Source organism: Crocodylus siamensis, chromosome 4 (genome assembly GCF_052110815.1).
Source record: "Crocodylus siamensis isolate JL-2025a chromosome 4, ASM5211081v1, whole genome shotgun sequence".
Lineage (NCBI taxonomy): Eukaryota > Metazoa > Chordata > Crocodylia > Crocodylidae > Crocodylus > Crocodylus siamensis.
The window spans coordinates 239,434,284-239,458,347 of record NC_143398.1 but is presented as its reverse complement, the minus strand read 5'-3'; the positions used below and the strand labels follow the sequence as shown (position 1 = coordinate 239,458,347).

The 24,064-nt window shown below is 48.1% G+C and overlaps 1 protein-coding gene across 2 annotated transcripts in view; it reads right to left on the bottom strand.

The window, feature by feature from the left end:
• Window positions 1–8,199: 8,199 nt before the first annotated feature.
• Window positions 8,200–24,064, bottom strand: part of SEMA5B (semaphorin 5B) — a 351,344-nt gene continuing 335,479 nt past the window's right edge. Inside the window, exons 23-24 of one of the 2 annotated variants that reach the window (XM_090045999.1) lie at window positions 14,664–14,733; window positions 14,032–14,167 (exon numbers count right to left, since the gene is read on the bottom strand). In XM_090045999.1, coding sequence (XP_089902125.1) covers window positions 14,160–14,167; window positions 14,664–14,733 — 78 coding nt within the window. In that variant the 3' untranslated portion in view covers window positions 14,032–14,159. Of the gene's footprint in view, window positions 14,168–14,663; window positions 14,734–24,064 lie in introns of both variants that reach the window. The other variant, XM_090045998.1, reaches the window with a different exon arrangement.

Below are 24,064 nucleotides of genomic sequence, written 5' to 3'. Positions count from 1 at the left end.
TTTTGTCAGCAGACCCAGATGGAGAAGATTTCATTTATCATATTTACTTGAATAATAGATGACCCCTACCCCCATAATTAATTTCTATATATAGAAAACGTATACATTTTGTTTATAATTTTCCAGGTATAGAATCTAATTATTGGAGGTTTGCCTTGAATTTGTCACCTTCCCACTCTGCTGCTACAGCAGGTAAGATAAATTTGGGGGGTCAGGTAGCTCCCTTCCCCTTCTTACCATCAGACCCTGCTCTCCCTGGGCATATGGAAGAAGGGGGCAAATTTGAAAACACTAACCTTAAAAGAAACATACCTGTTGTAATTTGCATACTGTACTCATAAACTGTTCATCTAGAATTTGATGCATTTTAGTGCAGATACTGCATAAAGACAATTATTTTGGCTGGATGGTGACTTAACTCGTAGCCCCACCCCTTGACAGATACCCGGCCCCCTGATCACCATCTTGGGACTGGAAGTCCCACCCCTATTCCCTGACCTTTGCCACTGGGAACACCCCCCACTAACCCCCCACAGTATGCCTTTTGGGAGGGCGGGTGCCATCTTGGAACCGGAAAAAAACCCAAATCATATACTAAAAATCAGACATCTACTATAACGTATTTAAATTTTATTTTTAAAAAACCTTTATCCCGATTTGTGTTTGCATAGTGTGTATAGAGATGATTGCATAATAACTCAAAATAAAGTCTTACTCTTGGATGTTGTGTCCATGTGGGATTTGTAGGCAGTGTGAAGGGGTGTGGGTGTGTGGGGTTTGTGGGAGCGGTGTGGTGTTCACATAGGCCAGTGCCACACGCTCCAACCTCCATGGTGCACAGCCCTTGCTAAGGGCCGCAGCAGCCAGATGTGGCAGGCCCTTGAGGTGCTTTTGGCCCATGGTAAGCAGTGTCCCCTGGCGGTGCTTGTCTCTGGTTGAATCCCGGGAGCTGCACATGGTGGCACAGAGCCCGCCTGGCCTGGCCCACGGCCGTGCACCTTTTGAACCAAACTGGGCTGGGTCTGTGCCAGCATGTGGGGTTCCTGCCACTGCTGCACCATCGGGCCAGGCAGTCTCTGTGCCTCCATGTGCAGCTCCTGGGGTTCAGCTGCATGCACCTGGGGGGCTCTGCCTGCCATGGGTCATAAGCGCCCCAAGGGCCTCCTGCTGCTGCTACTGCCAGCAGTGGGGGGCTGTGTACTGTGGCATGGGGGCCCACCCCCATCCCCAAATCCCACCCCCTCCTGCACTCCTCTGCACTCCCTAGCTGTCCAGTCGCACACCGTCACACTTGGGGTTCCCAGGTGGCATGCTGGGAGCCCCACGGATGTGAAAGCACAGTACCCACTTGGTCCAATGTTGGGTGACCTGAAAGCCTGCTGCACACCAGTAGTAATTGTTTTTTTGTAGGGGCCCCATGGGCTGGGTAGAATGGCCTAGCAGGCTGGATCCAGCCTACAAACCATATCTTGCCGACCTCTGGGATAGTTCATTGGGCTGGGCCCCAGCAGGGTCAACAGTGTTTAAAACCATGGTGTCCCTATAGCTCAGCACTGGTGTGTGTACTCCAAATAACCTCTCCTACCCGCTCCCCAACACCTCCCCCCCCCCCCCACGATCCATTTGTATATAATTGTAAACCAAGGAGCTTCCTGCCCCCTTCTCCCCACTCCTCCCCCATGCTGGTTAGGAGGGAAAAATCTTTGTCTTGCATTTGTGTAAATACGGTAATCTGCCACACTTTTTAGGTGGGAAATGGTACAAGGAAATGTGGGTGAGACCCAATGGGTTGGCAAGTGATCCTGTGAGTCAGGTCAAATCTCGTGGCACACGGGTGTCTTGTGGACTACTATAGATGCATAAGGTGAAAGGTACTTAAATGGAGGGTCCACGACCCAAATACCTTCTACCGGCAAAAGGGATGGGGCTGTAGAACACAGATCTACGCAGGACAAGTAAATGTTAGAACTGAAAAACCGAAAGCTTTTCATTTGCCTCCATGTCCTCAATTATTTTCCTTTAATATTCATTTAAACCTCTGCATACTATCAAGTCAGACTAAGCAGTTTTCCTAGTTGCTTCTGCCCCCTCCCCACCTCTAAAACACAGGTACTACATTTCCTATGCTCCAGTCGCAAAGTGTCACCCCAGAGTTGATGCCCATTAAAAATCCTTGCTTACCAGATCTACAACTTTGTTCCTGTCAGAAGTCTGGGATGCAGCATATCTGGTCCCTCCCTCCTCAGGGTTTTGTTTCCACCTTGAATGTGGTGCTTCCTATTTCTAGGGCCGCACGTCCACTAGCCCCTGCGCCTTCACTTGTTACAGCCCGAGGTTAAGTGGCCATTCAAGCGTAGACTGACGGGGTTGGAAGGGACCTCAAGGGTCATCTAGTCTGACCCTGGTGCACCAATGCAAGAATGCTACTCCTGATTTGAATCTCTTTTCTATCCCTTGTGCATAGCAGCACTACTGTAATCCCCTCTGGCTTTTTTTTTTTTAATTTATTTATTTGTATGCACGAGGACTCCTTGATTTGTTTTACTTTATAAGGTTTAACAGGGCCCAACCTGGCCATTTTCACTTGATCCCTGCTCTCCCTGTTGGCGGTTGTTGAGGACAGCAGCATTAGCATCTTCCCACAAGCTAACCCCGCTTTGAAATGAAAAGCCTTAGCAGCCAGATTGCCCTTGCTTAGCCTTGGTCCAAGAGACTGAACTGATGCGGTTTCAATTCCGCAGAAAGCTGTCATCTACGATCAGCTCTTCTACAGCTAGCGCAAACCATGTCTCAAACGGCATCGTCTCTTGTTGGTTTGGTGCCTCGAGGGTGAGGAAATCGTTCAGCGCTCATGTTCCCTAGTATCTGGGCCCTGTTGTTATTAGGAACATGCATCTTGTCTCCTATAATGATACGATTCCCAGTGGTCTATAATAATGCAGAGATGTCTATCCAGGCCTGGGTCACACTCTGGGGTCTGCAGCAGGGTCCTGTTCTGCCCCAAGCAGGATCTGTTCAGATCCAGGCCCTCCCTTCTTCTTTCCAGTGCTGCCCCATGGCTGTTACCTCCCTTCCTCTCTCGAGAAGCACTTCCCCTTCAATGCTGAAACTCCTTTGATGATCACTGTTGCACCCAGTTTCCCTACATATCTACAGCGACAAGAGGGCTAGGGTCAGTGTCTGCTCCTGCAGACGCCCTAGGTAGGAATGCTCTGCTGAGAGCACAGTCCCTACGCTTTGTTGTTTAATGACTTTTGTGTTGCACTTTCTTCCCATTTTAATCCCCCCTCCCAAGAGCAAAGAAACATTTTCCTTCTAGCCAGTGCATGTTGACCTGTGTCCCTTTCCTCGGCTGCAACTGGCCAAGGAAAATGCCCCCTAGTCCCTTGAAAAATGCCCCGTGCCACTAGGAAGAGCAAGGGGACCCAAAGGTTGAGCGTGGCTTTAGCAATGCTTGAACCCTGACAGGAAGGCGGTGGAGACCACAGGCAAGGTGGGCACGTGCTTGGGCGAGGGGAGGAAAAGGGCCGTCTCTCCTCCCTGAGTTCCTGGGGGGAAGGGGATTTTGCCAGACTAATTGCCCAAGATGCTGGCAAAGCACAGGTGGGTGGCTGCCATGCTGCGTTGTGCGTGCTGGGCATGAGTCAATGTTTGGGGCACTTATCTGGTGAAGCAGCATCAAGTTGGGGTGCTGGGTTGGGGGGGCCTTGTGTCAGCTGTCAGTACCTGCAGGCCAGCCGTGCCAGACGGGGCTGTGCCAGCTGGCGGGAGGGAGACGCTGGGGGCTAGGCTGGGCCAGGCAAGGGGAATTAGGTTGGAAGCCAGGGTCTGGCCAAGCAGCGTATCTGCTAGCCGGGTGGGAGCCTGGAGGGGATAGGCATGCGGCTACCGCAGTTCAGAGACCCTGTGCATCCTGAGGGTTGCTCCAGTCCTGAACACGTAGCCTCCCAAATCTGCCTGCCCATGGTTCATGTACGTCCTCAGGGAGCTGCTCTCCCTTTGGTAGCTGGGACACTATTCCCTCTGTTAAGCAGAAGGAAAAGGTCTGGTCCCTTGACAAATGCTCTGTGATGAACTGTCTGACCTACAGACACATGGCACCTCGAAGTGGGACCAAGAGACCAGCAAAGCACTGCGGGGAGCAGGGCTTGGACAGCTGGAGGCTGCAAGGAGCAGTGCTCTGGTTGTGGGTCTGTGCGGAGGAACTGGTGTGCATCCCCAGGCCTGTGGTTTTTACCTCCCAGTTAAGTTGAGCGGGTACTTTTTTGTGCCAGATCAGTCCCATTCCTCCCTGCTTCCAGCACGGTCCTCCAGCAGGCGCCTCTCTCCTAGGGAGCAGCATGGGACTGCTACATCGGCATGAACACATCGCTGAGCATGCCGCAGCCAAGGGCTTTTCCTGAAACTTGGAGCTGCACTTCCAAAGGCAGACTGGCCGGAGCGTGCGGGATGCTGCGATCCCTTCAGGATGCTGCCAAGAACAGCGAGGTCTCTGCTCCCCGGGCTGGAGAATAATTGGCTGAGGTAATAGTTTTGGAGAACAACTGTTCAGGGCAGCGATGTGTGTTAACCCGTTAGGGACCACATGCCACGTAGCTCAACTAGGGAAATCATGGAAAATGTGAAACCAAGCGCATGGCAGCCAGGACCTGGGCAAAGGGGCATGAAATGGTTTGTGAGTGGCTTGGGCTGCATGTGCAAGAGAGACCCATGGCTCCAGGGCTATATTAGCATCTGTTGGTGGCAATGGACCCACGTTCTCCGTGGGGCAGCGCGGGACCAGTTGTCTGGGCAGCTCCACCTAGACACGGCTAAAAAGAAGATGCCTCACCCCAGGACCACGGCCCAAAGGGAGCCTTTTCAGTGATGCACCTTCGGGAGCCCCTGCAGCACCCCCAGGCCTGGCCAGGGAGCGCAGCTGTGGAGGAGACCCCGCTTTGCCTGGGAACGAGGCAGCAAAACGCTGCCTCCCAGCCGCTTAGGTGCACCGACACAGTCGTCCTTGCAGGAACATGCTCCGAGCTTTGCTAACGCTGCTGCTTTGCCTCCTGGCGAGGGTTGGGCACCAAAGAGCAGGAGGGAGGGGAATGGGCTGGGGGGAAAGGGCTGCTGTTGGGCACTATTCCCAGGCTCAGCATTGCCTCGCATGCCTCCAAAGCGTGGTTCAGTATTGGGTACCTAGGCTCTCAACAGCAAGGGTAGTACACAGAGCCTGGCAGTCGTACCGCCCGCCCCTCGGCAGAGCGGCGGTGTCTGAGCAACGAGTCCCTCTGCTCCGGGGGGGGTGGTCCAGCGGCACGGGGGGCCCTTTGGGTCAAGGTTCCCCCTCTGACTGAGGCTCCTTTCGCCCGATGACCCTGGGCCAGCAGCGGGCGCCTGCTTCCTGGCACGCAGCTTCCTCTGGCCCCGACTCGTGCGCTCTTGCCTGTGCTGTGGCACAGCTTTGAGAAGGACGGACCAGGGTCCTGCACCTCAGCTCCATGCTTAGCACTCTCCCAGGCAAGGAGCGGGGTGGTTTTTGTACAGCAGGGCCCGGCTGGACTGCTCTGTGGCATGCAGGTGCCTGCCTTCTGCCTACGCCCTGCTTAGGTGCCCAGACAACCCATCTGGCTCTCGCCTGCAGCTCCTGCTGTGGATGTCTGGCCCCTGCAGACCTGGCCCCTACGCATCAGCGGAAGGTACCGTAACATTTGCAATGTGTTTTGTTTTGTTTTTTTTTGGTTTGGTTTTCCCCTACGTGTTATAGCTGGACCTTGTCATGGTGCTCAGCAGTGGCTACGTCTAGCCAAAGCACCAGATCAGTGACATCACTATTCACGGCATTTACCAGGGACTAGAAGTCTTGTGCCAGCACGTGCATGGGTGTGACTATCCGGCGTGGCCATGCTCCTGCCAGCTTTGCACTAGCTCATTCAAGCAGTCAAGCAGCACTGCTGTGGGCACGCGGGGCGCTGCTGGGTAGCTCCGGGGGTGGTTTCTCTGTGCTGTGAGCTCTGGACTGCTGCCAGTACCTAAGGCTAAGCAGTTTGAAATTAGCCGGGACATAAGGGCATCTCATTGCAGCCACATGCAGCCCATTCCCTGAAACGTGGCTGCAAGGAGCAACCACATCAACATTACTCCTACCCGGCGCTTATGAACTGCCAGCACAGCCCCAAGAGGGAGCCACGTCCCTAGTAACGTCTCTGATGGCCAAGAGCTCCCAAATCGACAAAAGTGCCAAAGCGCACAAAGATACGGACACCATTTTTGTCATGCATCTCAGTTAGGTACGTGGGCACTGGATTTGGGGTGAGGATAGGGTTTGTGCTCTTTTAATTTTTGCCTTCATCCCCCTGCAGGAAACACAGGAGAGGATGTAAAGCAGGAGGGCCTAGTGCGCTGATAGGGATTATACAAGACCTGTGTCCAGGGGAGCTAGCAGGCTCATGGGCACCAGCTAGTCCAGGGAGAGCTTTTTAAGCATCAGGCCCCAGCAATAGTGCCTGTGCCACTGCTCTCTTGGTCAAGCGATGCACGGACAGTGATGCTGAGCCTACCAGCCCATCTCCTTCACCAGGTGCTGGTGTTGCCGTGTCCCCTGGCTAGATACACGGGGCATTGCACTTTTGAGTGGCCCCCTCTGATTAAATGGAGAGGGGTCAGAGAGCTCAGGGCTTTTCCTGAGCTCAGTCAAGCGTCGTGGCCTGAGTTTGTTGCTGTTCCTACGTCACGAGGCTCCAGGGCATGATTGTAAGGGGAAGCTTTCCAGTTCCATGGGCACCAAACCGGAACGAGATGTGGGATCCACTGAGTAAGGAAGGACCATGTCCTCCTCTGCACCGAGTTGCCAATATTTTTACAGAAAGGGCGAATCGTGGAGTGCAGTGAAGGTGAGAGAGAATAAAACGCATTGCAGAACCAAGCGAGTCTGTTACATTAATGAATCAAATTAGCATCTAGGCAAATAATTTAAGTGGTAGACAGGGTTTTTTTTAAAGCAAATATGCAATTGGTTCCAACATGAAAGTGCATTAATTGAGCATGGGGATGTCTTGATGCAAAACAAAGCCATTTACCGACCGTTTATGTGCAAGGAAGTGCAAGGATAACTGAGCAAAAAAATCCATCTTATTCACACCAAGTTTGTTTTTACTGATCTTGTGCCTCTCAATTACTTTTTAATGGTCTGCATTGAAAAGAAATCCCTGCATGCACACTTGAGGATACAAAAACACACAAATGAAAGCTGGTGATTTACTGAGAATAAGCTATTATGTATGCAGGTGTACCATGCTTCAGGTTATTAGTAATCCAATCTATTTTTTACGACATTATGGTGTAATTTTCTGTATAAAACTACAATATAAGTCTTGAGCTGTATCGGAACATAAACTAAAATGTTCCTGACTCTGTCACTTCCCATGGCCTTTATTTTGATTAATAAATGTGACGAGAGCTATTACCTTCTCTAGTACGAGGAGATGATCATCCTTCAATCAAAATGTGTCCACTTTTACAACTCTTCACAGTGATCTGTAACAATTGTGAAGGAGCCAGGATACCATTTTGCTGCAAGGGAGAGCATACAGCCGAAAGGTTCAGCATGCACATCGTATTTTTGTCTTACTGCAGCAAGCTCGCATCCTCGGTAGAGAGGTCCTGGTGTCTTTGGGGGACCAAGGTCATAGGGTTTCCTGGTCTCAGCTGAGGTGCTACAGGAAGCAGGGAGCAGAGGTGAGGTTCACACCACACGGTTAGAAAGGGATTTTTGTGTTGCTAAATTCAGAGGGGTCTGAGTCAAGTGTGGTTTGGCTCAGTGGCCGCTGCCGTCCAAACTATGATTTATGCTTCAAAATGTTGGTGTTCAGTTCACCTCTGCCATGTCTAACCAGGCAAAGCAGGTGTGCAGAGCTGAACTTCGTGGCTGAGCTTTGTTTTGGACCCAGCACCCAACAGCTCAATTTGTGATGAACGTAATCCAGCGTCAGGCTTTCGGCTGCAGCCTGACGGGTTGGTAAAGAAGGAATGACCGAAGTATGAACCTGGAATATGCAGCTAATTGCATTCAGGGGATTAACTTGGCCACCCACAGCACGGGCCCTGAGCAATGCCAGGAGAAGCGTCCGGAGCTACCGGTCTGGTCCTCGCCGTCAAGTCGTCTTACGAGGTGCGTGATCCAGCCGTGTAAGCCTCCGAGAGGAAATAAGCCACCAGCTCCCCAGGTTGTTCTGTTTTATTTCTGAATTATTCTTTACATTGTACAATATATAAAAATACAGAGTACCCAAAAAAAATTCACAGTGTCTAAAGGCAGTGATTACAGTCTAGGTCACCTTTATACTAATAGTACCATCAAGTTCAATTGCATAGGAAGGGTGATGTGCCTTCACAAGAGTCCAATCCTGCTCTCCAGGGTTTGTTTTTGGGGGCCAAAGATTTTGCGTTCTACTATGAATTTCCTGTGTAGCCAAGATCCAATTATGCACTGTCATTCCCCTCCCCTGCCCATTATAACACAAAGTCCTGTGATTTCACCTTCGCCTGCCATTCCTCCCTTACTTCTCCTCTACGACAAATGATGTTGCCAATGAATTAGATGCAAGCGGAGAGCAGCTGCACATCCCCCACCGGCATGCAGCTGGCTGGCTTTGACACTGGCTCCACAATGGAAACTTTTTGCTTCCGTTATTGATGGAGTTGATCCCCGGACTGCTCCCGGACTCTGTGGTGTGCATCTTGCACAGGTGCCCAGCCCATGGAGCATGTTGCCATTACTCATCAGGATCGCCTTTGGCCACCTGACGAGGTTGGCTTGGATCAGGCTGGAGTGCCAAGATCTGAAGTCTGCATCTCTGCCATGAGTTGCCTTTCTTGACCCTGGGCAAGAATATGGTGCTCTTCAAATAGTGTCCAGCCATGTGAGACAAGATGCTGGACCCTCCATGACAACCTGCTTGAGAGCATTTTCCTGTCTCAGGTTGAGGCATGGACAGCACCTAAATGGCTGGATGTTTCTTTGAACCAAACTTGTCCTTAGGACCTCTGGACGTTTGCCCTTAGCTGGTTTACAAAAGACATCCCTATGTGCCTTTCCTGCTGAAGAATTAAACAGTCCAAACCAAGCCCTTGCAAACCTTTGGTAGTCCTTACCCTGTCCCAATGAGCGGATGGCCAAGGGCAACCTCAGCCCCCCTGAAAATTACAGCTTGGATTTTCAAAGGAGCCCAAGGGATTCAGGTGCCTGACTTGCTGTATCAAATCTTTTAGGTTTCTTTACATACCTCAGCTGCTGGGCTGGCAGGTTTTCTCCTTTAACTTAAACAGTAAGAGCCCAGCGTGTGAATAGTTCTTCGGTGTCTAGCCTGCCAATCAAATAGAGGGAAACTAATTGCAAAGCTCTTCAACACGTACGTGCTAACTGACTTCCCCCCAGTTCTGGCTGAAGATGCGTTTTACTTTAATGGTACAGTAGTCCTTACTCCCACGTGCTACTATGCTCACACAATTATTCTCTACTTGTAATTAAAAAAGAAAGAGTGATCCACATAGCCGGCATGGGAGGATTATTCGTAAAACAGAAGTTGCTCCAAAAACCGTTCGTGCCGGCATTCTTACGCAGGCTTTGTGCTGGGGAAATGGGCATTTTGAACTATAAAAATCAATTTTCTTCTCAATTTAAAGATAATTAGATTTCATTTAGCTACAAGGTATGTTTTGTTAAAGCAAATGAAACACTGGCTGTTTCAGTCCTTGCTTTCAGTTTGTCCAGATGGAGGTTGAATAACAGCACTGCCCTTCTAAACGTTCTCTGCAGGCATCTTGCTCTCTCTATATATATATTTATATATATTGTGTGTATATATTATAAATATATACTGTACTTATCCACTGATAGATAATGCACACTATTCGATCAAAAGAGGAAGTTGGTACACAAACTTTTAAATTTACATTTTATATGTATAAAAAAATCCTACAATTTGGTACAAAGAATAGACAGTTCTCTACGGACAGCGATTTCATCCTCACATGGGCGTAGCTTTACATCATTGGAGGGATCATCTTTGTCTGTAGCCTACATGGTAATTAATGGACTCTGTTCCCACTTTCTACATTGCTTTCGACACAACTTCTATTTCACTTTCTAAAAATAAGGCATCAAGAGCAGTTGTTGTACAATACACATTCCTGTCTTCTGCGATTCATGTTTCACACGTCTCAGAAGAGCAGCTGGCTCACATATATATATATACATTTGCAAGTGCGTCTTTCAGACAACAGCACCCTTTTCTCCAGGAGTTTTTTTTCAGTGTTTTACTTGCTGGAGTGAGCTGTGTGCATTACTAAGGGGAGATGTTCACACTTGGCTTTCCAACCCAGCGAAGTCCAACGGCAGCTTTGCAATATAGAAGAGGTAACCCTGCACAAATGAACCTTCTAGGAAAAAAGTACAAGCATTTGTATAGGGGGAAAGAAATAGCCAAGGGGGGGAAGAAATAAGACATGTCTAGCAGTCCACCTGCTCTTTGCTGAATCCCAGCCCAAAACATTTGCACAGCCCTCGAGTCTCAAGGTGAAGGTCAATTCCTTGTCAAGTAAATGACCCGAGTTTCTCATAACAGTGGGGGCAAAAAAAAAACAGCGGAGGAAGCGGCTTGTAGAAAGCAATGCTGTAGAACCAAGTGTATTGCACATACTTTTAGATGACCCTAAGAATGGGAAATTTTAAGCCATTTAACATCAAGCTGCAGGAGCAATTCAATCTACTATAGACATTACAGACATGATGATCAAGCTGCTGAATTACCTGCTGGAATCAAACAGAAACGCACGAACATCACTGTATCTGGTGTCATTAACCTGTCATGCACTAGGGAGCTCTTAAGGCATTCAACCCTGACATCACATTAACATTGCCCTTAAAGAACTGCACTCTCATGCAAACATTAATTGAGTAATAAGAGTTCAGATGCCTTCTCCCCGCCCAACCCCCTCGCTTCTACTTTCTGCTCGAATGGAGCCCACAGCTTCTTGCTGTGATTGCCAATTATATGAAAAAGGGCTGAATCCATTTGGACGACTGGTAAGAACAAATTTCTATGTCTTGCTGAAAATATAACTGCACACCCGCTCCCTCCCCGGTATCTGCCTTCAAATAGTTTATAAAATATGCACTTCTGAAGCACAATGGAAGTAATGATTTTTCTCAGTGAGTTGAAACCCTAAATAATTTCACAAGCTGCATGGAAGGAAAAAAAGGCAGTTTAAATATATTATTCTGAGAGGCTGGAACTGGGAAATGTTTGAGAGGCAAAAAGGAAAATGCAAAAATTCAAAATGATTGCAAGGTTCAACTCGCTTGCTCACACCTTCACACAGGGCAGCCGCGATCCAGCCCAGTAAATGATAATCCTACAGCTCTCCGATGCAGGACCTCATCTGCGTGGGACGCTCTGGCATCTATAATTTGTAATGTCTATAGTGATTGTGGGCACCCACGCTTTCTTTAGGTTCACTGAAATTAAATTTGGGAAGTCCCGACTGGGCAGCCTGATCCAACAATGTTCAGCCACCGGTTCCACTATGGTCTCTTGGGTTTTTTTTAATGGCACTTAAAGGAACAAGGAAATGCAGCAGAACAAGTCCCGGTTCCTCAAAGGAAGTCCACCAGGAGCTAAACCTAGGTCCTCATAACTATTTATGTGCCTAACTCACTTAGGGGCCTTTGAAAAATCCCAGCCTTAGGCTTTTGGAGCAATGCCGCTATGTCGATGTCCATGCTGCCGTCCCATCCATCCTTGCTGCCTTCTCCTCTGCTAACACGCCAAAACTGAGGGCAGCCCACGTAGGGTGGAGGGGTTGCAATGTCCCTCGTTAAACAGCAGTAGCAGAAGCAAAAGTATTAAGAGTCTGCGCCGGCCCCTCATCACCTGGCTGGGAATCCAGAGCACCTCTGCTTCTCTAAGGGGAGTTTCTCTTCATTGACATTGGTGCAGCTGGGAGCAGGACCTCAACTGGTCTGATGGGCAGAAAAGACCAGGAGTCACTGATCTAGTCTGGGACACCCCAGTGACCAGGCTGACAAGGGGAATTTTATAAGAAAAATACCATTATGGCCATGGGTGACTGCAGACAGCTTTCGGGTTCAGCTAGCTTAGAAACAGAAGGCAGCTTTGCTCTTTCGCTTCTCAGTCCTGATCACAGGGGCCATGTGGGCTTTTGCACACACTCTGGCCAGGCCTTTCTTCTATTCCTAGTCCCTACTTCTGCGGTTGAGTTAGGCGGACACCCAAGCCAGCCGAGCGAGCGTGTGCTGGGGACCAAGGGGCGTGAGGAACTAGTACAGCACTGGCTTCTAGCAAAAATCTGTTGAAGGAAATGCATCTAAAACAGACCTCTGGAAAAACACCCTAGTTGGGGACTGAAAATAGATATGGCAAGAGCTGAGGGATGAGGCATACAAAGATTCCCCGTTCTGGCACCACGTGGAGTTCATGCGTGCGTGCTTTGCACTCGTTATCTCATGCTCGGTAGTGCAGCATTCTCGCAGTCTTAGCGTCAGGAGTTCATTATAAATACTTAGGAACATCGAACAGTAACAGTGCCATACTTGCTCACGTTGCTGACACAGTGGAGGGAATTGTACATTTAAGCACTGGCGAAGGGTGAAAACAATAATGTCAAGGAAACACCTGGTCGTGGACACCATGGCTTCTGTCTCAGTCTAATACAGGTCTCATGGACATAGTCACGCACCTACACGACATTACATTGCTAAGCTGGATAAAAAATTTTTAATAATGCTACAGTCCCAAATTAATTTAACGGCTGTAGCCAGATTTGTTTGTTCGTTTGCTGAGCAGGTAGAGGAATACCGGCAAACAATGCACGTTGTTCAGCTGTATAATTAATGAATTCATGGAGTTCTGCCTGGAAGACACCGTAAGAATGCGCAGCAGACGTTCGGGTCACGTCACGCCATGGAAACATTCCTTAGAAAAATACCCGCCCCCCCCCCCCCCCCAAAAAAGTCAGTATCTCTTACTCTGAAAATAAACGAACTAAAAATAATCATACAGTAAGAATTAGCCCAATGCATGATAATGTCACAAAAGGAGAGCATGGCCATCAACATTGTCATGGTTGGAATCAAAACTAGAGGGGAAAAAAACCCAAAAGAGTAAATGTTGTCTTGAAGAAAGCCCATGGCTCTTGAAGAGCCCTTCACTTTTTCTTTTTCTTTTTTCCAGCGGTATAAACATCTTCGCTATGCACTCCAAGTTCACGTCTCATCGTGCCAACATTTTCTTTGCTTAACATCTCACTGCCTGTATAGTTTTCTCTTAATTAAGACCAGAAACATTCTGAGATGCTTCTTCGGGTAAAGTCCGCTCTTCGCATGTTCTTCCTTCGCCGGTCAAACGGCAACTTACCCAAAAAGACTATTTCCCGTAACGGGAAAGGCATCATCCCATGGTCCCACTGCCCTGGAAAGTTATTTTTATAGAAACTTAAAAAAAAGGAAAGAAAAGAATGAAACGTTCAAGTTGTTAGCACGATGGAGTCCCGTGCAGCTTGTCTTGTGAACTAAGTGCCATTCAGAGTACCTTTGCTATCGTATCGCAGGAAAGGCGCTCTTCACCGTAGAGAGGTTTTTTGCTCTAAGCAGCTACCTGTTGAGTTTCTTTGAGTACACCTGTATGGTTTCATTCTCCTGCACGGTGGAAACTTGCCACAGCACATAGTCAGCTCCTTGGCAATTTGGGCCTGGACAGAAATGCTGCTCTTCCAGCCTTGAACACTTGCAGCCAAATATCCGTAAAAGCTTATGAAGAGCGGTCCGTGGCCCGTAAGCATTCTGCCCACTTAAGGAGATGTGGTGTTTACAAGTAATACAGTAAACCAAAAAAAAAAGGCCCTACTGTACAATATTTACATCTAGAGACTGGGCCAATATTTGGTCCATAAACCCAATTAAAAAAAAAATTCATATAGGAATGGATCCAGTCCTTGCATGATCTGTCCACCATCAGCTGTTGGTAAAGGTCCTTCCAGGGGAGGCCTCAGGCCTGTAGTCATATTTATTCAGTGTACTGGGGTAGTAGGTAGTCGTGTACACGTTGGTTTGCTGCAAGGGGTAGAAGTTGGTTCTGTCATCGGGTATTAAATTGTTCTTGTTAAGCGTCTGTGAAAGGGGAAAAGAAAGTGCGTAGATACGTTAACGCTGCCTGGTCAATGCATCCTTCCTATTTCCAGATTAGCACCCTCTCTGCTGCCTTCTCCATCATGTTCTCCACTCCAGCCACTAGCACCTTCCCTCCGTCTGGGAGAGTAAGATGGGTGGATACCATTCAGATGGCTTCCTTTATGGAGTGATGCTGTGGAGGGACCCACAGCTCCTGCCATCCTACTTCGGTGGATCTGTGCTCACCCACTACCAGAGCCAGAACCCAGAGCCTTCTCCAGAGACCCAGATTCTCCTAGTAGGTGGCATGATGTCCGCTCATCATTGTCACACATGCTGGGCCTAAACAAGCAGGGCTTAGCAAATAACGATAACACTGCAACCTATCCCCTTCCAACGTGGGTTTTTTTTTTATTTTACAGCCTCCAGCTGCCTCTCATAGCAGTTGCCAAAGTGGCCCTTCTTTTTCCCTTTGGCAGAGCAGGTGCACATTTACCTGGTCTCCATCTCCACTGGTAGATATCCAGGTTTGGACCCCCCGATATTAAGTGTGTCACTTCTGTAAGCTACAGTATAAGTAACAAGTCAGGGTCACTTTGTGAAAAACTAAAAAATAAATAAATAAAAGACTAAAGAAATTTAACAACCGAGAAGCACGGGTGGTCAATAGCAACCGAAACAAGAGCAACATGAATGTACCTTTTCCCATCAGAATCCAGGAACGGGCAGAGGGGTCTTGTCTTCCCTTATTACGGACTTGCTCATGTTCATGACACCAGCTACTGTATTCCCTCCCCTCCCCCGGGTATAAACCTCATTGACACGTCAGGCGTTACCAGTGGAAAATGGTCAAATCCAATGTTGGAGGACGTAAGAGCTCTTAGATTCAGCGATTCATAGATGCTAGGGTTGGATGGGACCTCAACAGCTGCTTTATGTCTTGGGGAAACCTCATTTCAATCACGGGAGGCACCTGGTTGTACTTCCCGAAACCTGCCCCCGGCATTTCATTCTCACGTGACCACATGCCCGATATCTCTCACCTGAGTACCTCCCTCCGTCATCGTCCTCCTCCTCTTGTTGAGGCTCTACACAAGGTCTATGCGCCACATACAGCCTTAAAAAAGGTGCTCAGTTCACTGGGGGTGGGTGTCTGTGATTGTCTAGCTCAGCATCTGGCGTGAAACCCCGCTCGTTTAAGAGCCAGCATGGATCAGTGGCTGAGTAGGAGTAGGAAAGGAGGCGAGGATGCCTGAGTCTTGCTGCTGACTGCTACTGCCTCCCTAAGTGACATAATCTCTGTTTTCCTACGGGGACGCCACAGACATTTCTTCCTGCCAGGCGCAATGTGATGATTAACAGCTGATGCTCAAAAGCATGAAGGACCCAATACCACCACTTCTAAATACCGCCTTACTCACGAAACCAATGTTAAGCACATTGCCGGTATCTGTTAAGCACGGCTTTGTGCGAATACGGGTGGCAGCGCCGGGCCCAATACACCTGGCAAATGTGACTGGAATAGGCAGCGCTACTGTTTTCAGTGCCCAAGTGAAACCTGTAAAACCTGAGTGTGCCTCCAACTTGTCTCCTGTTCAAGCAACCTTGGCGGACCGAGGCAGGAAAACCCGATTCCTTCTACCTATGCACATTTCAGCAGAGCGGGGATCATCAGACCTCGCGGTAGTTGAGAGGCTGTGAGTTAAAGACCCATCCAGGATGTAGGAGGAAAGACTCCTTCGAGGCAAAATGACCCACAGAGGAAAGGAAGCTACTGCAGTGAGAATATGCAAAGGAAATGCATTTGGTAGGCAAATGTCTGGGACTGATTCACTTCTGAAACATTTATCTGAGCTGGTTTAAGCCAAGTACTCACCCAAGAGCCATGATTACCTGTGCTGGCTACAAATGCATGTGGAGTTGTTAGGGAACGGGCTCCCTAAACTAATCCACTTTCTCCTGCCTAAAAAATGGAGTTCCTCTCCGTTTCATCTACCCGTGCACAGCCCACATGGGTTGCAGAGATGGGCTCCTAGTCCATCAGCTGTGGAGTGAAAGGGTCATTTGGAAATGATCTGATCAAACTTGGCCAAGGGCTGAGAGTCCTTTTGGCCCGCTGAAATGAAATGCTGGGAAATGCCACGCTCTGCTTCCCATGATCCAAAAAATATTAAAATAACAACTCAAGCAGTTAGGTCCAGCATGTGTTGGTCAGATCACAGGGCTGGGAGTCAGGGAAACAGGGATCTATTTTCTGGCTCTGCCGCTTGCTAGGAGTCCTTGGGAGACTCGGTTTCTCTCCTCACCTGTAGCATGGGGATAAAAATGCTGACTTGCGCTGGTGAAATGCTCCTGGGTGAAATGCACTCGACACGTGCACCGTACGGTATGGCCAATGGACTTGTTCTTGGCTACTACCTGACAACTGTTTTTCCTGTTCCATAGCAGAATGGTTTGGACGCCCTGGCTCCCTCTTTGAAGCCTCTGGGTTTCCCTGGGGACCGTGTGCAACGCCATGCTCCCGGCCGCTGATTCCCACCGCAGGAGAATGCAGCGAATTCCCCCACTACCTTGCTCCATGCCACCGCAGTCACAACTGCGCGCAATGAGTGTAATGCATCACTGGATCCACTCAAGTGCACAGCACAGGCATAAATGGGCAAGAACACAAATGAGTGCAGAGAAAACCAGGGAAACCAACTGGGGAGCTGCCTCCGAACTGACCAATTATTGCACCGAGAAACCTCCCGTGTCTTGTGGGTTGCGCAGGCACGTTGCAGAGGAAGCTGAAGGCACGGGGCAGCAGGGGATGGGTGGCCATCTCAGAGCAATGCTCTCAGGTTAGCTGGGTCACCTCTCTGAAGTGTTAAAAGGAGAGCTAGGCCTGGATCGAGCCTTGCCACACATAGGATGCGTTTCATTGCTACCACTTAGAAAGTTTTCTGAGCAGTCGCACACTAATGCTTGCTACAATCTAAATAAAACATCCTCAGGGTCGGCGTCATGTGCTGCAGGGGCTGGGACTGACAAAGGGTTGTTTGCCAGCCCCAACGTCCCCCCGCCTGTGCACTGGAGTCTCCTGACTGTACTACCTCCGTGGGGCACGTGTTAGGTGATGTGACCTGGAGATACTCCTCACGAGAAGAGTCCTGGCTTTGCTGCGCTACGATGGCATTTAGCACATGGTCTGCTGCTTCAGCGACTGGATGCTTGCATTTGCAGTACAGTTAGCATGTCCTAAGTGTAACGTGTGCCAAGGCCCTCAAACCAAAGCATCCCTTATGTTTCGTGGTGTTTGAGCCCTGTGGCTCAAGCCCATCTCTAGCAGAGCATTAAAACCACAACAGTCCATTTCTTTGGCCTTCAGCTGGAAAGTTGGTAAAAATATCAGGATCTTCTGCAATGCTTTAAATCAAGCCCACAAAAGCAAGCTTAGCATTTAATTAGCAAGATTTGCAGTTTTCTCTCTCCCTCCTCTTTACTTTTCTATAGCACTTAGTTAGGAAACAAAAAAACCCCCACCTCACAGCTGTTTCTTTGCTCTCTCTCTTTTTTTGATGGTGGGCCTTATATCTTTGGGAAATCCCTTTATGATAATGTTTTAAGAGAATTTATATTGCAATTAGCTGCAAAGAATTTGTCTCCAGAAATATTGAGGCGACAAAGTGAGATCTAAATGGACATGATCAATGTGCAGGGCCTTCTTTTAATACATGAATAGATGATTAGGCTCCCAGGCGTTGGAGACTGCTTGATATTTTGCAAGAGAGGGAATGAGGTGGCAGTGAATTTTAGAGGCCCACATGCACAGATCTACAGTTAGATCGCTGTGGGTGGCCTCAGGTGGCGTTTTACTCTATGGTTTAACCCTTGCTCACTTCCCTTCTCCGATGGGCAGGGTTGGGAGACCATGACACTCCCTCAAGAGCAACATCTCTCACTCAGCCCCATCCAGGTGGGGCATCAGATTGATGGACCAAAGTTAGCCTCCAGGTCCTGAAGTCAATGGAGTTGTATTAGGGAAAAATAGGGCCCACTCCATGCAGAAAGGTATCGGTATGTCTGGTGATGGCAAAGGCAAGAGCAATCGTGAGCGTGGACTCCCAGCACAGAGTGGATCACAACCCAGCTGCTATCTCCCCTGGGCACCCTCCCCTCTGGGCAACATCGGTGCCAGTTCTCAGCATCCTGGTGGCCGAGAAGCAGCTGCAGAAAGCCGTGAGTTTGTGCATTGCAGGGGAAAGTGCACTGAGAGATCAGCTGTATCAGCAAAGCCACGTAATCATTTCTGACATCACCTCCATTTGCGAGTCTATCCATCAGGGGTCTGCATCCAAGAACTCTTCAGCAGATGGCTTGCCAGCCACACACGCTAATCCGACCACAGCCCATTACTCAAGACACACATAAGAATTTAAAACTTTCTCTAGAAGGTTTTTTATTCCATTGTTTTGGCATGTGACTAAAATGCAAGCAAAGAAGACTCTTTTGTCCTAAGAACAGGAATATCAAATAGGGATGCAGTCAGAAAAATGAAGAGCGTTTCTACTGCGACAACTAACTGTAGCATTTCAACATACTGTGTGTCAGCCAAGTTAAAGAGCCTGTGTCCAACCAACTGGGCACTAGGGCTGTGCAAAATTTTACCAGCAGTTTCATTTTGACACTGTTTCAACTCATTTCAAGCTCAAAACAGCAAAACCAAAGAGAGCTTCGAAACAGCCTCGAAATGAAATGTTTCAAAAATTTCAAAACGTTTCGAGTTTTGAAGCTCAAGCTGGGCTTGCCTGCAGGGAAACAGAAACTAAAGTAAGGACGGGGGAGGGGAAGGAGTGCTCTCATTATTGACTGTGTAGCTGGCCAATGACTGTGATCCTTTCCTATGGTCCCTTCCAATCCCGGTGCTCTGGGGGAGGGATGGAAAAACTGCATCAAAGGCAACATTGTTTGAACTGCCCTGCTTTCTGCCTTGGTGTCAGGTGAGTGAGGGCACACCTTAACACACACACACGGTGTCACCCACCTGTGTCACGAGTTTTGCCTGTCAGCAGCTAGAGGTGCAGGGCCCCAGAACCCAGACTCCCCCTGCACTGATCTCCTGGACAGCTGGCAGGCATCGTGGCCTCAGCAGGGGCTACCATCCCTGCAGCTTTCACCCCGCTGTGCCTTAACACGCACACAGTGTCACCCATGTCATGAGTTTTGCTTGTCCGCAGCTTTAGGCGCAGTTTCCCAGAAACCCCTGCAACTATCTCCTTGAAACTTGGAAGGCTTTGGGCCTTCAGAAGGGGTTAGCATGCCTACAAGTTTTATCCAAATCAAACCAGAAATGACAAAGTTATAGGCTGTTTTGAGCTTCCACATAATAGCATGTGGGCGAAATGCTGAAACAGCATCAAAACAGTGAAAGCTGTTTCGACAAAACGAAACAGAACAGTGGTTTCAAATCGAAACACAATTTGAAACAAAACGCTGTTCTGTCGAAACACAAGTCGAAATGGAACGGTGCCGTTTTGGACACCCCTGCTGGGTACAGCTTAACACTGCATCTCCCAATGTGCAGAGAAATTCAGAAGCCACGTGCAAAATCCAGTGAAACATTTTAAAAGCTTCAAGGTGCTACCAGAAAATCTCTGCATCTACTACTGTAACCTCTGATGCATAAATACATGTAATTCCTACACACATCGGTCCAACCAAGCTGCTGTGCCAATAACAGTGTCTACTCCTGAACATGGTTAACATCAATGTCTACCGGTATGTGTTCTATCTTGCTCATTTATTAGTGATGTTTTTAGGCTGAGGGAATCATTCAGATTTTCCACGTACAAAATCTCCTGCCCACCATGCCAAAAACTTGTGCCCTTACTCCAGGGCAGTAAGTTATAATCCATTAATGAAGTTAAATTCTCCCAGCAGGATCAGCCCATAATCACACCTAACAATAGAGACATTCCAGTACTAGTCCTCTTCAACCTCAGATACAATGCTGTGTACAGCCTGATTGGGCATCTGTTCTGTGACAAGTAGAGCAGATGATATAAATTAAGTTTTAAGTACGAAACTGTCTAAACTTCAAATATCAACTAAAAGAAAGGCACAGATTTTTCACCGCATAGTTCGACTGACTCTAATGAAAACAGTATTTTCTTAAATAAGGATCGAGTGTTTTCTTTGGGTAAATGATTGCTGGGAATGCAGGGATCTGGGTTTGACGTCCCAGGGTGGCACTTTCTGTCTTGTCTTCCTATATAGCTAGGCCCTTGGATACCACCGCACCTGCTTCAAGTAACTGTTCAATGTTCCCACCTGGCCAGAATTAAATCTGCCTTTAGACAACAAGGAATAGACCTAGACCATACCTGTGACAAGGCTATCGAAACACCCCCCTGTAACCTGCACCAAAACAAAAAGAAACCCCCCTGTGACTGCACACTGCTGGTGGCCACCACCAACCCCGCACTGGCACCAATCACCAGAGTCATCAAAGGACTACAGCCTGTATTCAACAGGGATCAGCCCATGATAAAAATATTCCCAGCCCCTCCACTCCTGGCTTTCCAACAACCCGCTAACCTTGCCCAACTCATCCTTAGAGGAAAACTGCCCACTGTCCAACAGGCATCAAGTGGGACATAGCCTTGCCTTGGCTAGAAACACTGACCCTGTCAACACATTGCCATTGCTGCTACAACCAATGCCCCCTGCATCATGAAACTATCAGACTCCCTGGTTCCTACACGTGCCTTTCCCAAAATGGGGTGCATCTGATCCAGTGCATCCAAGGCCTTCATGACAACTACACGAGTGAAACTAAACTACGCACCAGAATGAACTTGCATAGAGAAATTATGAAGGACAGAGACACACGTACACCATTAGGAGCACATTTCTCACAGTGTGACCATTCCCTCTCTGACCTCACCATCCTTGTGCTCAAGGGAGATCTACCTAACTGGTTGAAAAGGAGGAACTGGGAACAAGAATTCAAAAGCTCGGTTGGACACTCCCAAACAAGTGCTTAACATGTACACGGACTTCATGTCTCATTAAAACCTACCTGATTCCCCAATTCTCCCCCACGCATGAAAGCTGAGAATGACCCTCCTCCCTTCTGACAGTCCTTCATGTCCCGGTAATCAGGTCCTTTTCTTCTGCTAATTGTTTGTCTGCTACCCTGGGAATTTCTTTCCCCACTCTTACAACCTTTTTTTTCATAACTATGCTGTGTTGGGTGTTCACTGCTCAGACCTGATGAATTTGTATTTGAAAGCTTGCCTGACTATCTCAGCTATGCAGTTGGGCCAATAAAATGTATCATCCAAAGAAATCTTTGCCTCTTGCATAATTCCTGGACCAACATGGCTACATGACTATAACACTACCTAGGCAGGGAGACACTCTCCTCATACTGTATACAAACCACCAAAACCAGACTAAGAATGATACAGTGGCAGTGTTTCCAACGCAAGGACAATGCTTTTAGGCCTTGTCTAGTCTCGCATTTGGTCGTTACTTCTCATTTGCTCATGTCTCTTAGCCCTTCAGCTTTTTCCCCCCTTTTGGGGGGATACCTTAAAGTCCTGGGGGAAGATGTATACCCAATACAAAGAGTTACAGTCTCAATAGACCAGGGGTGGGCAAAATGTAGCCCGGGGGCCGGATGCAGCCTCCCAGGCCATTCTATCCAGCCTGCAGGGCCCCTAAAAAATTTAGAAAATTAGTATTTATCTGCCCTGGGCTGCCAGTCATGCGGCCCTTGATGGCTTGCCAAAATTCAGTAGCAGCCCTCTGCCCAAAATAATTGCTCACCCCTGCATTAGAGTCAGCAGAGCCATGACAATGATGCTGGCTGTATAACTGCCCCAACATTTTTTCTGTCAGATGATGACATTTCACAACCAGTCTCTCTTATATAGTGCAGATGTTCTTAGTTCAGTGATCCTCCACCTCCCCCAGCTCGTATCATCTGTGGGTAAATAGTCCTCATTTTTATCTACTCACTAGGCACATCTACACATGGACTTTAATGTGCATTAGTCTATTTTAATGCGCATTAAAGCATCACAAAAAGCCGTGCTCTTTTGCTAATACACATTAAGTAGACTAATGCACCCTCGATGATCTCCCGAGGTCCCTTCCAGCCCTAATGTCTATGAAATCTATGAAAATCTTTTTCTAGTACCTCACAATGGTGATACTAAATTTAATGTGCATTACCTAAAGCTCATGAATGAAGGTGTAGATGTGCCCTCTAATTAGGTTTCATGCCTTCCCAACTGGAGTTACATCCAGAAGATCCTTGTCCTGGGCCAGCACGTGAGCAGACAGGAAGACGCCTCCAGCCTCAACAATATATTATCTAGATCTCTTTTTAAATTAAAAGTACATTTGTCCTCAAATGAGTTGCCCTGGGATGACCTGTCCCACCAGCATGGCAGCCTGTCCCAACATCTTTAGGCTTGGTCATTCACGGGGCAGTGGATTTAGGCAACAGGCCAGAATCAGTGCTTCAACATGAAGGTGACTGGACTGCTTTATGAACAGGCAGCAGCGCACGATTTCAATCAGTCCTCCCAACAGCCACATGAGAGCTGTACCTATGTAGGGCTCAATCCTGCTTTCAGTACCGGCGGTAGCAAGATTCCTATCAAATTCTGGTAGGCAAAGTCTGACCCTAAAAGAGCGAAATGGAAGCTCCCATGCTCCCTAGGAAGAGGATCCAGCCTCTTGCAGTAGCAGAGAGCAAAACCGTCACTCATTTTGGTAGGAAAAGTGAGAGGAAGAAGGGGATCATGCAAAACATGTTGTATCCAACCCTTAATCCTGTCTTGTATCCTTCCAGATTCCCCCCGCCCCGAACCAGCTGTGAACCATACTGTGCTCTCCATTCGGGTCCTCTGTATGCTTGAAGGAGCGAGCCATATCCTTCTTATGAAAGGAAGTTCCTCTCTGTCACAGCCAAATAGGTGGGAACTGCTGAAATGCGTTAAGAAAAATTTCCCATGATCCAGAACTTTGCGGGACGGTTCAAACCTTGGAACGAAGCTCAACCAGCCAATCTGGGAATAATTAGCATGAAATCGAACTAAAAGATAAAGCATATGACTAACATCCCATCTGTTGGTATTCAACATCCCCAACAAAACAAACAGCACGCCTGCCACCCACACTTCTTTTTCCCCCCTCTCATAAACCAGTTGGCTTAACATTGTTCGTCTTCTCATCCTATGCGTTACTACTAATCCTGGCAATACAGACTAACGCTGGAAAGAGGCTTTGGAAGCCCATCTATTTAACTCCAGGCTATAAAAAGAAAAAAGGTTTGGTGATTTTGGCATCCCTTTTTCAAGCCTCACTTAAAACCTTAGTGCCTGACACAGCAAAGGATGAAACCTTGGTCCAAATGAAGTGATATAACTTCCACTGACATCCTGGGAATCGGCATTTCTTCCTTGGAGCAGCTCCATTGAATTCAACGAGACCCCTGGCAGTGTATAAAGGGAACCGCATGCGGAGAGGCTGGGGCCTCGTTGCCTATGTCCAAAAAAGGTGTTTTCTGTTTGAAAAGCGAGGTAAAATGGCTTATGAAACCATCACAGCCTCTGTTTTTCCTAATGCAGCCCATCTTCTGTGCGCCTGCATTTGAGATGGGGAGATCTTTGTTCCTTGCGGTTGCTAAATAAATCAAATAATAATCACAGTAGTGGCGGAGCCATAGATGTGCTCAGGCTAATAATTAAACAAACCAATACTCGGCTAGGAAAATAATATTAATACTTCGCAATTATGCAGCAGTTAAAAAAAAAAGTGGCTAATTAATCCTTGCACAAAGAGGTACGCAGTGTCGCTGAGTGTGCAAAACAGAGACGCAGGGAAGCGAAGGTCCCGATTCAG